The sequence below is a fragment of the Hylobates moloch genome, unplaced genomic scaffold, assembly GCF_009828535.3.
Source record: "Hylobates moloch isolate HMO894 unplaced genomic scaffold, HMol_V3 SCAFFOLD_7, whole genome shotgun sequence".
Lineage (NCBI taxonomy): Eukaryota > Metazoa > Chordata > Mammalia > Primates > Hylobatidae > Hylobates > Hylobates moloch.
In genome coordinates, this window is record NW_026652282.1 from 123,453,474 (window position 1) to 123,465,764 (window position 12,291).

A 12,291-nucleotide genomic window follows, 5' to 3' on the forward strand; every position below is an offset into this window, starting at 1 on the left:
TTTTATTTTATTTTAATTTTATTATTTTGTTTTATTTTATTTTATTTTATTTATTTTATTTTATTTTTGTTATTTTGGAAACAGAGCCTTGCTCTACCCCCAGGCTGGAGTGCAGTGGCGTGATCTCGGCTCACTGCAACTCCCACCTCCTGGGTTCAAGCGATTCTCCTGCCTTGGCCTTCAAGTAGCTGAGATTACAGGTGCCTGACACCATGCCTGGCTAATTTTTATATTTTTTTTAGTAGAGACAGGGGTTCACCATGTTGGCCAGGTTGGTCTCAAACTCCTGACCTCAGGTGACTGCCAGTCTCAGCCTCCCAAAGTGCTGGGATTATAGGCATGAGCCACCACGCCCAGCCAATACAGATCTTTTTGTATGCCTTTCTACACAATCACATGCTCCAAAAAACACCAAGTCCTATTCTTCCTCTCCTGTAAGACAAAATTTTAAGAAGAAAATTTGTCTGAGGAATCAGCCCTCCCCCAGTCCTTATTTACAATGTCTGGCTAACTGTCAACCTGTGAGTCTGTCTCCCAACTTACAGGACCTCATATCCCTCCCTTCTCAAATGCCTTCCTCTTCCCTTCCCTTCCCCCCCTCCACCCCCACCATCAGACAACAGGCAGATATACACAGTCATCAGCTCCTTAAACTTGATTTTATTATAATCATCACCATCAGTGGTGATGATTTGTCCAGTTTGGTTTCTCCATGTGTGACTAATCTTCCCCACTGTCCTGTGAAGATCCTTCATATAAGCCTAGGTCTTCGTCCTCCTGTGAGGATCCCTCAGATGAGTCTGGGTCTTTGTCCTCCTTTAAAGGTCCTTTAGATGAGTCTAGGTCTTCATCCTCATTTGAAGATCCTTCATATAAGTCTAGGCCTTCGTCTTCCTCCTTTTGGATTGGATTGATGGAGTTCTCTTGGGACTAGTCATTTTCCAGTTGATTTGAATTTATTTTCTTACCCTTCCTGCAGCAATACACAAATATTATTGGATATTCTGATGTTTTTGTCTGTTTCAAGCTCTGTTTGGGGGCTAAGACTCTGTTTGGTACCTCTTGCATCTGGTAAGAAAATAGGGAGAGGCCAGAAAGACATTATTTTGGGTGAATAGGATAGAGACTAGATAGCAAGGGGGGCTTTATGAGAAGGAATGCAGTTTGAGGAAGGGGTTTGTGCCAGAGAAGAACAAGGTGAAATCACAGGGTAGGGATCTATGGGGAAGAAGAAGAGGAGCATGGATAGAGTCACCTGTTAGTCCAAACTGCAGGATTTTGTAAGTTTTTGCTATGTTGCAGACCTTGGTCAAAGTGCAACATTCCATGGAGGTTCAGACCATGAGAAACATCCTGCCTAACCACCTGTCCACAAGGTGGACAAAGGCTCAACTAAAGAAATATCCCTATCATAAGTCCTGTTCCCCTTATTCTCTCGTCTTCTCCAGCCCTGGGCTAACCTCCAGATATTGATTAAACTCTCCATCTTATTTTTCCTTCCTTCCCCTTTCCAGGCAGCTGCAAAGGAACACCACAATGATATTCCACTGGAAAAAGGGCCAAACCACCTGATCATAAGAGCATCTTATCAATATCCTCCTGGGCAGCAAGCCATACTGCCCAGCTCCCTCCCACCCATACCTGTAAGTACCCCAGGCTATAAGCGGTGGTGGGCTCTGGCATTAAGCTGGTCCCTCACTTCCACAGGTGTCTGCAATATTCCTGTGTTGTTGTTTGAGATGCACCCTCTCTGTGTGTTTCTTTCACCCTTGTCTTCCCTTCAAAACCTAACATTTTGGTGCCAAAACCCAGAACAGTGATTGGGTTCTAATGGGTAAGTTTTCTCTTGCAATTTGGAAAGCAGAAAGCAGCAAGCAGCACAAACTAGACCGGGGCCTGCTTCCAGATCCTGAGTGGACTCCCTGTTCCCAGATCTTGAGTGGACTCCCTGTTCCCAGTCCTGTTCCCCCTATTCTCTCATCTTCTCCAGCCCTGAGCTAACCTCCAGATATTGATCAAACTCTCCATCTTATTTTTCCTTCTTTCCCCTTTCCAGGCAGCTGCAACAAGGATCACCCCCATTGCTGGACATCACATCCAACACTGGGCTTCAATTTGTGGGTGAGTCTCCCTATTCTTCCTTTCTGGATTCATCTCTATTTCTGCTTGTTCTCCAAAAAAATTCCAGTGCTGGGTGAGAGGTTTCCCCAGTCACCAGGTGACTGCAGTCTCCCTTCTCAGGGGACAGCCTCAGAACGCTTGCCACTCTGGCCACTCTGGCCTCTGGGGAGCATGAATAGCTACGGGGCTGCCCCAACTCTCCAGGTCCCTTCTCTCAGGCAGAATCGAGTACTCATTTTCCTCTGGGGTATTCACTTCCCTCTGGAGAACTCACTCCCCTCTGGGGTATTCACTCCCTTCTGGGGTACTCACTTTCCCCAGGAGTATTCACTCCCATCCAGAGTATTCACTCCCCTCTTCCAAAAAACAAAACATTCAACTTTCAAATTCAACATAATCTAAAAAATCTTTCTCCAGCACAATGGTAAATGATCTGAAGTGCTTTGCTTATCTCTGCTCATGCCTCACTCGCTCTCCTGTCAATCTTGTTCACCTTTTCAAATCTTCCTCCTCAAGGAGAAACCCCCCAAAATGCCTCCTCCTCCAGAGAAGCCTTCCTCCTCTGAATTTCAAGATGGCCAACAAACCCCTTCCTCCACCTCCTGCCCACTACCATTCCCTCCACCTTCTCCTTCGGATCCGGCTCCTCCACTCCCTTACTGTTGCCCTCCATCCCCCTTCCTTCTCCACCTCAAACCAGGTCTCACGCCCAACCCTCTTTTGCCGAAAACCAGACACATGCCCAAAGGCCTTCCAAAGTCCTTCCCTTGCGGGAGGTCTTGAGGACTGAAGGCATAATCTGAATTCAAGTTCCCTAGCTGAACTTCTCCCATATTGAAAAGAGACTTTGCTCCTTTTCAATGGATCCTACCTCCTTCCACAAGGAATTTCTGTACTTCCCTAAATCTTATGACTTTACCTGGCATGACATATATGTCATCCTCTCCTCTACCCTCACCCTGAAGGACAGGGAACACATCTTTATGGGTGCCCAGGCTCATGAGAACACCCTCCACCAACAAGATGCTGCTCATAACCCAATAGGGACACTAGAGAAATTTGTTCATCCCCAAATTATTCTCCTTCCCTGACAGGACCAACCTCACTGTACTTAACAAGAATTCCAGAAGTTGCCAATCCAGAACACCTTAGTCCATAACACTCTCTGTCTCCAATTTCCAATCTTTTATCTCCTGCTTTATTTGAGATCCTTCCTGGCTTCCCTTCCCCATGTCCCTGAATAGTCCATGACAATTTGTCACACTAATCCAGGAGGTATGACTGCAGGGCACCTTCCAAAATTTCACTCCTACTCAAATCTCCTCTTTCTTCTTTTGTCCTCTTTGTCTGTGGGATACTCTAAGTCCCCACCCCCAACCTCTGACAGTTGAGCCCCCTTCATCAGCCTCACACATTTCCGCTTAAATCAGTCACACTCCCCTCTTCCTTCCAACTGTTAAATTTATTTGTCCACACTAATCCAGCAATTCACAGCCCTTCCTGTCAACCTGGCCACATGAACTCGGTCCAAAATAAACCTGTATCTCACCTACTTGACCAATTCATTCCCAAACCTGTTTATAATCTTGCTCAGCTAAACACCTTTCTCCCCAATCCATCAAATCCACCCACACTGTCACACACAGGGCTGTCACCCTCCTTCGCCTCACAGCCTCTTAACTGAAGATGTTACAAACGGATTCCATAAAACACCTCTTACCAACCCCTCCCCTCTTGGCCGGAGCCACTCTTCAAGTATCCAACTCAACGGCGGTCCCTGGAAAACACGCACAAACAATTCCCTCAACTGCAACCTATATCCTTCTGCCCTGTCAGGACTGCACTGGCTATTAGTTACAAAAACCCATTTATCTCTCTCTCTCCAAAACCAAACAGCCTTCATTGCCTCCACCACCAACATTTCCTATCAGGCCCTTAGAGGGGCTACCCTTGCTGGTAGCTATTCAACTTGGAAAAATATAAAAGTTAAAACAAAGGGTTTGTGCAGAATTCAACCCCCACCTTCTCATGACTTGCCACCATAACCTACAACTTTTGTCTGTCCACCCCCAGTGTCTTCTTCCTTTGTGCCACAAACTCTTATCTCTGCCTACTGGCCAATTGGTCAGGAACATGCACCCTTGTGTTTCAGTCTAAACATTAACATTTTGCCTGACAAGCAGACCATCCAGTTTCCTTTAGTAGTTTCTGTCTCATCTTCCTCCGCACACACTAAGCAGGCTCTACATCTCATTCTAGTGTTAGCAGAAGTAAACATCTCTGCTGCACTCAGCACTGGGATAGCAGGTGGCCCCTTTCTTAGGACCCTTAATTTTCCTCCTCCTAATACTACAATTGGCCCATGTATACTCACCTTCGTATCCCGCTTTATTTCCCGAAAGCTAAACTCCCCTGTCCAGGCAGCCACCCAGCAACACACTGATACCATCCTTCTCCTCTGCCAAGTCCGGTACCAGTGCCTCCAGGAAAACAACTCTGAAGTCCAACACCCACTGCTTCAAAACCCAAACCCTGATTACAGCTCCCCTATTCAGCAGGAAGCAGCCAGATAATCAACCACGCCCCTCTTCCTTTTATACTAAAGTAGAAGGCAAGAATGTGAGTCCAAACCACCATTTAGTAAGCTCCCTTCTATTTTGCAGACCTTGGTCAAAGTGAAACATTCCACGGGGATTCGGGCCATGAGAAAAATCTTGCCTAATCACTTTAACACAAGGTGGACAAAGGCCCAACTAAAGAAACTTTCCTATCATATCTTGCTGGGCAAAGTTCCAAGAAACACCACAATGACATCCCCCTGGAAAAAGGGCCAAACAGCCTGATCATAAGAACATCTTATCAATATCCTGCCGGGCAGCAAGCCATACTGCCCAGGCCCCTCCCGCCCATACCTATAAGCACCCCAGCCTGTAAGCGGCAGTGAGCTCTGGCATTAAGTGGGTCTCCCACTTCCACAGGTGTCTGCAATATTCCTGTGTTGCTGTTTGAGCCGCCCCCACTCTGTGTGTCTTTCTTTCACCCTCCCCTTCCCTTCAAAACCTAACAATCTTACCTCATCATTTTCATTGTTAGATTCGCAGGGGCTCTTTGTCTTCTCCCCATTGGTGCTGGAAGTTGGCTGTTCCATGATTCTGGTTGGTTGTAGAATGTCTATAGTAGGCTCTTGTAGACTACAGACTTCCACAGCTATATTGAAGCTTCCCAGGAGGATGTCCCAGAGCTCTTGCCCTCCCTATATATACCCTCCTGGTGACAAGTCAAAGCCACATCCTTGAGCTTTCTTTGATCATACAGGCAGTGTCCCAGCCAATGGGACTCCTAAGGTGGCTTTGACATCACAAAGCACCACTGCTGACCACTCCCTGGGCTTGTGGGGGAGGGGTGACAGAGGTGTAGAGCAAACCAAATGCTGTTGTTGTTTCAGCATCCCCTGAAGATGCATCCCAAACTGATCTGCCGCGGCTCCTCATTTCTCCATGTTTAATGTTCATGGTTCACATGGAAGTGAGAGGATGATTCCTTCAAGCCCTTCCTCACAGTCATTCCTATTAAGTGATTCATTCTTTTGTCTTCCAGCCCTCGCCATGACTTAGTATTTTGGATGTCTCACTTCAAATCCCTCCAAGCTAGTGTGGCTACATTTAATTATTAGTTATTAATTACTAGTTACATTTAATAATTAATAATTAATAATCAATTAATTATCCAATTTCCCTCCTACAGTTCCTTCATATGCACCTTGAAGACCATTTACTTTTAGGCTACTGCCAGGCAAATTTCAACCCATGTTATTTTACTCAATGTCCATGTAGTTCCTTTAAATTTCCTATTTCCAATCTGAAATAATGGCCTTCAGTCTGTCAAAACTTTAGTGAATAAACGTTCTTTACTGTGTATCCTAGTCTTGTTTCAAATCAGGGGTGTATGTTCATAGTAAATATAGTCTCCCAACATGAATTCTGCCAGTATGTGGCTGGGGGAAGGAGTGGATATTCAAGTGCTGGAAGTTGTTCTCAGTGTTTACATGCGGGACACTACAATCTAAGACCAACATGTGCACCAGTATGGGCATAGTTATACTTTGTATTGGAGATTGTGTCCAGTGCAAAAAAAAAAAAAAATGCATTCAGATTGGAAGGGGAGAAGTAAAAGTGTCTTTTGTCAAAGACTACATGAAAGTGTATGTAGAAAAGTCAATCTATAAAAAAGCTTCTACAATTGAGGTTAGCAAGATTGCAGAGTAAGAGATCAACACACAAATCAATCGTATGTTTATATATTAGAAGTTTCTATATTAGAAGAGGCAATGTTTCAGCTAATGGTAGTCCTGGGGTGGACTGGAATTTAATTTCAACAACTGAAAGTTGAAACTAAGAACAGTGCAATTTAAAATATCACTAAAAATATTAAAGTCTTAGGGATAAATCTGACCAAAGATGTAAATGACTTGTACACTTAAAACTACAAAAAATTACAAGGATAAATTAATGACATAAAAAATCGAGATGTATACTTTGATTTTCAGTTGGAAGATTCAGTATTGTAAAATGGCAGTTATTCCAAATTCATCTGTGAGTTCAACTCAATTCTAATCAAAATTCTAAAAAGGATTTTTAATAGAAATTGACAAGATAATTATAATATTCATATGGAAATGTAAAGTGCCTAGAACAGCCAAAAGAAAAGTGTTGAATCTTAAAAAGCTCTGGATTGCATCACTGTCAATGTTCTAGTTTTGATAGTGTAATGTGGTAGTGTACTGAAGATTTTACCATTGGGAGAGACTGGTTGAAGGGTATATAAGGCCTCCATGTACATATCTTTGAAACTTCTTGTGAACTTATAACTGTTTCAAAATAAAAAGCTAAAAATGTTTTAAAAGAGAATAAGAGAGAGGGCCAAAGATAAAGAAGGCCCTAGATTCCTCCAATAGGTTGACACTTGTCCCATTCTCTATAGGAAGTCACAAAAAGCAATAATGGAAAAAAAAATTTAAAAATAGAACAAAAGTGAAGTAGACCCTCGATTTTTGTTCCAGCGTTCGTCAAGCTCACATATCTTTACTTCATACACCATAAAAATCAATAAAAGCCTAGCAAAATACTCTGCTGACCTCCAGAAACAAATAATTTATAGCACTCCTATGACTGCAGTCTAAACACTAACAAACCAAGAGAACATTGTTATTAAGGTATACTTTTTTTTTAAGTGAATTCCGGATGTTGTCTAGAGATTAACAACTCCATTTAGTAAATTCTTACAAACTAACATCCAAGTATTTATTCCTTTTGGACTTCTGCCTGCAATTAACAGTGAGAACATCACACTGTCATGTCATGTTATAACAAACAAAACAAAACAAAAAAACAAGCAAGAATCAACAGGCATGCCACATCAAATAGGGTAGGTCAAGAACTGATTAAAATTGCTGAAAATAACAGCTTTCAATTACCTTATTACCTTTTATGATTGTTTTCTAAGTTTGTTTACAAAAAGTATTTTGATGGATATATCACTATCCAATGGAAATCCATCAAAATGTTAGGAACACATTCAGTGGCATATTTCTATTGAAAGATTACAACTTACTTTATAAAATAACTCCTATCGAAAAGCTTAGTGGTTATATTTTCCACCAAAATGAATAATAAAGAATTAAAGGTCAACAGTGTACAATGAGTTCATCGTATTGATTTTTTTTTAAATTTCTGATGTGCTCAGTTTTTAAGAATATTCTTCTTTTTCATATCAGGTTGAGGAACTACTCAAAGTGGCTCTCCCATGTCATGCTGTAAGTCAGAGATGGACCCAGGGTCAGAACCAGGGACTCCTTGAAACCTTTTCACTTCTTGTTTTTGAGCCTTCATACAAGTGATATTACAGACTGACATTAGTTTAGTTATAATAATAACCCTCAACTACATTCTTAATGATTTTTGTTACAATTTTTATCTAAGGTAGGTTTAAACACCACACAAAGTACCAGACACAGGATAGGATCTGCTTGGGATCTGCAGCACTCCGTAGCCACAAAGAGCAAGGTGTTAGAAGCCAACTGTATATTTCCCTCTGGAGCACAGACAGTTGAAAAGCAATCATTGAGAAAGAGTTGAGTATGAAAGAGGCATACATCCTACTGCTAGCTTTGCATGTGACTGAATGAGTGGCTTTAAAAAATACCAGCACGATTACCTCCACTGCAACCACTACTACCTCTACACTAATATTAATACTAGTACTAGCCATAGATTCTATACACCAAGAACCTACTATATGTCAGGCTCTGCTCTAAGCACATAGTAGCTAGGTCAAACAGATGATACATCCAAAATAGGATATTTGACAAATATTTGTCTGCAAAGGGACCATTTATAAACAGGTAGATGCAGGGGGAACATCAGAGATTGTGCTAGTAGCAGCTGCCATCACTCCAAACCCAAAGGAATGAGAACAGGGAGGAAGTGGTTACTAGAATCTGGAAAAATCAGCAATCATGAGAAAATTGCTGTCTTCAGAAGTACAGTGACCTCCACCAAGAGACTCATCCAGCTCGAGGTGACTCACAGGGATGGAGCCAGGAGAATAGGTCCACAGCCCTCACTCTCCTTCCTTTCTCCCTCCCACCTCCAACTCTCCTTGGGGCTTTTCATTAGCCAAACCCAGTGGACACCAGAGAGTCCAGGAGCCCATTGAGAGACTCCTTCCTAAATAGCCTCTCAGGACAGCACAGGTGAAGAATGGTGGTGAGTGGATCTGGAAAGGCAGAGGCAAGATGTTCAGCAGAGATGCAATACTAACAGCAGTCCCAGGAGGTAGATATCATCATGGGGGTCTGATTTACTGATAAGGAAATTGAGGCCCAGAGAAGCTCAATAACACAGTAATTGTGAAACAGTGTTCAAACCAAGTTCAAGCTGCCCTACATCTCATATTCTTTCTGGTACTCTGGGTAAACTGCATACCTTCTGGAGGCTTCAGATCCCTCAGCTGTAGCATGAGTAAATTGGAACAACAGATGTCATTTTTTAAAAATATGCTATAAGGCCAGGCACAGTGGCTCACACTTGTAATCCCAGCACTTTGGGAGGCTGAGGCGAGCAAATTGCCTGAGCTTAGGAGTTCGAGACCAGCCCGGGCAATATGGCAAAACCCCATCTCTACTAAGAATTCCAAAAATTAGCCAAGCATGGTGGCACATCCCTAGAGTCCCAGCTACTCAGGAAACAGAGGAACGAGAATTGCTTGAACCCAGGAGGTGGGGGTTGCAGTGAGCTGAGATGGGGCCAATGCACTCCAGCCTGGGTGGCAATGAGACTCTGTCTCAAAAAATAAATAAATAAAATCTGATAATAAATAAAAAATATGCTATGATTCTATAATCCTCACTTTTAAAGATACCATGATTCCTTTAAACTTTAGGTTATATTATGAATCTAGCCAACCAGACTTACAACTCCACAGTGTAAAACTATGTGTGGTGGGGCTATCCTGCCTTGAACTACCCTGGTTCGTCCTTCTGATTCTATTACCACTGGGAGAATACTAGCCCCTAAGAATAAAGCTGTTGGTTTAATATGGAGGATTAGCCCAAAACTAGGATGCTTTAGACAGAAGTAAGCTATCAAAGACCATCAAGTCTCTCAACAACTCTTAAGTGAGCACATATTCTATCTCAAGCACTGGACTAGTCATAGGGATATAAAGACCATGGTCCTCATCCTGCACGTTTTGAAGAAAATTGTTCTCCATAAGTATATTCCATATATGGCATATTGAAAAGATATACTGAAGTAATGTCCAGCCTGAGAAAAAATAAAACATACTCCTTACATCAAACATTCTGAGTCACCAGAAATTTTCTACAGTGCTCAACATTTTAACTTTTTTTCTTTTTAATTTTGTTGTATTTTTAATTCTTGTGAGTACATAGTAGGTGCATGTATTTATCGGGTACATGAGATGTTTTTGTACATGCATACAATAAAGAATCATCACATCATGAAGAATGGGGTATTCATCCCTTCAGGAATTTATTGTTCATGTTACAAACAATCCAGTGATGTTCTTTTGGTTATTTTGAAATATACAATTAAGTTACTATTGGCTGCAGTCACTCTGTTGTGCTATCAAATAGTAGGTCTTACTCATTCTTTCTATTTTTTATACCCATAACTTTTCCCACATTTTCCCCAACCCCTAAATACACATCCCATCCTCTGGTCACCATCCTACTACTCTCTATGTCGAATAGTTCAATTGTTTGATATTTAGATCCCCCAAATAAATGCCAACATGTGATGCTTGTCTTTCTGTGCCTGGCTTGTTTCACTAAGCACAATGGTTTCCAGTCCCATCCATGTGGTTGCAAATTACAGGATCTCATTCTTTTCATGGCTGAATAGTACTCCGCTGTGTATATGTACCCCATGTTTTCTTCATTTATCTATTGGTGGACATTTAGGTTGCTTCCAACTCTTAGCTATTGTAAACAGTGCTGCAACAAACATGAGAGTGCAGATATCTTTTCAATATAATGAATTCCTTACTTTTGGGTATATACCCAATAGTAGGTGTGTTGGATCACATGGTGGCTCTATTTAGGTTTTTGAGGAACCTTCAAACTATGGTTGTATTAATTTATATTCCCACCAACAGCATACAAGGGTTCTCTTTTCTCCATATCCTCGCCAGCATTTGTAATTGCCTGTCTTTTGGATAAAAGTCATTTTAACTGGGGTGAGATGATATCTCATTCTAGTTATATTTGCATTTCCCTGGTGATCGATGATGTTGAGCACCTTTTCATATGCCTGTTTGCCATTTGTATGTCTTCGTCTGAGAAATGTCTATTCAAATCTTTTGCCCATTTTTTGATCAGATTATTATATTTGTTTCTCATAGTGTTGCTTGAGCTTTTTGTGTATTCTGGTTATTAATCCCTTGTGACACAGCTTGTTTGCAAATATTTTCTCCCATCCTGTGAGTTGTCTCTTCACTTTATTAATTGTTCACAGAAGCTTTTTAACTTGACATAATCTCATTTCTCCATGTTTGCCTAGGTTGCCTGCACTTGTAAGATATAAGATATTGCCCAAGGAATTTTGTGCAGACCAATGTCCTGGAAATTTTCCACAATGTTTTCTTGTAGCAGTTTCACAGTTTGTGGTCTTAGATTCAAGTTTTTATTCTATTTAGATTTGATTTATGTATATGGAGAGAAATAGGGGTCTAGTTTTCATTCTTCTGTATATGGATATCCAGTTTCTCCAGCACCATTTATTGAAGACACTGTGTATGTCCCAGTGTATGTTCTTGGTACTTTTGTTGAAAATCAGTTCACTGTAGTTGTGTAAATATGTTCTCTATTCTGTTCCATTGGTCTATGAGTCTGTTTTTATACCAGTACCATGCTGTTTCGGTTACTACAGCTCTGTAGTATAGTTTGAAGCCAGTTAATGTGATTCCTCCAGTTTTGTTCTTTTTGCACAGGATAGTGTTAGCTATTCTGGATCTATTGTGGTTCCATATAAATTTTAGGATTGGTTTTTCTATTCCTGTGAAGAATCTCATTGGTACTTTGATAGAGATTGAATTGAATCTGTAGATTGCTTTGGGTAGTAGGGACATGTTAAAATTATTAATCCTTTCAATCCATTAAAATGGAATATATTTCCATTTTTTGGTGTCCTCTTTAATTTCTTTCATCAGTGTTTTAGTTTTCATTATACAGATTGTTCACTTCTTTGGTGAAGTTAATTCCTAGGTATTTCATTTTATGTGTGGCTATTGAAAATAAAATAATTTTTAAAATTTATTTTTCAGGTTGTTCACCGTTGGCATATATAAATGCTACAGATTTTTGTATGTTGATTTTGTATCCTGCAACTTTAAATAATTTGTTTATGAGATCTGAGAGTTTTTTGGTAGAGTCTTTAGGTTTTTCCAAATAGAAGATTGTATCATCTGCAAACACAGATAATTTGACTTCTTCCATTCCAATTTAAATGCCCTTTATTTCCTTCTCTTGTTTGATTATTCTAGCTAGAACTTCAAGCACTATATAACAATGGTGAAAGTGGGCATCCTTGTCGTGTTTCAGATCATAAAGATGTTCCCTTTTTTTTCCATTCAGTATGATACTAGATGTGG

At 41.0% G+C, this 12,291-nt stretch overlaps 1 protein-coding gene across 1 annotated transcript; it reads right to left on the reverse strand.

The window, feature by feature from the left end:
- Positions 1-648: 648 nt before the first annotated feature.
- LOC116811427 (sperm protein associated with the nucleus on the X chromosome N3) lies at positions 649-5,342 on the reverse strand. Its single transcript, XM_032756467.2, is given in 2 exon segments — positions 649-1,068; positions 5,195-5,342. Coding segments are annotated over 2 exon segments (423 nt in total). The 5' UTR covers positions 5,270-5,342; the 3' UTR covers positions 649-720.
- Positions 5,343-12,291: the final 6,949 nt, after the last annotated feature.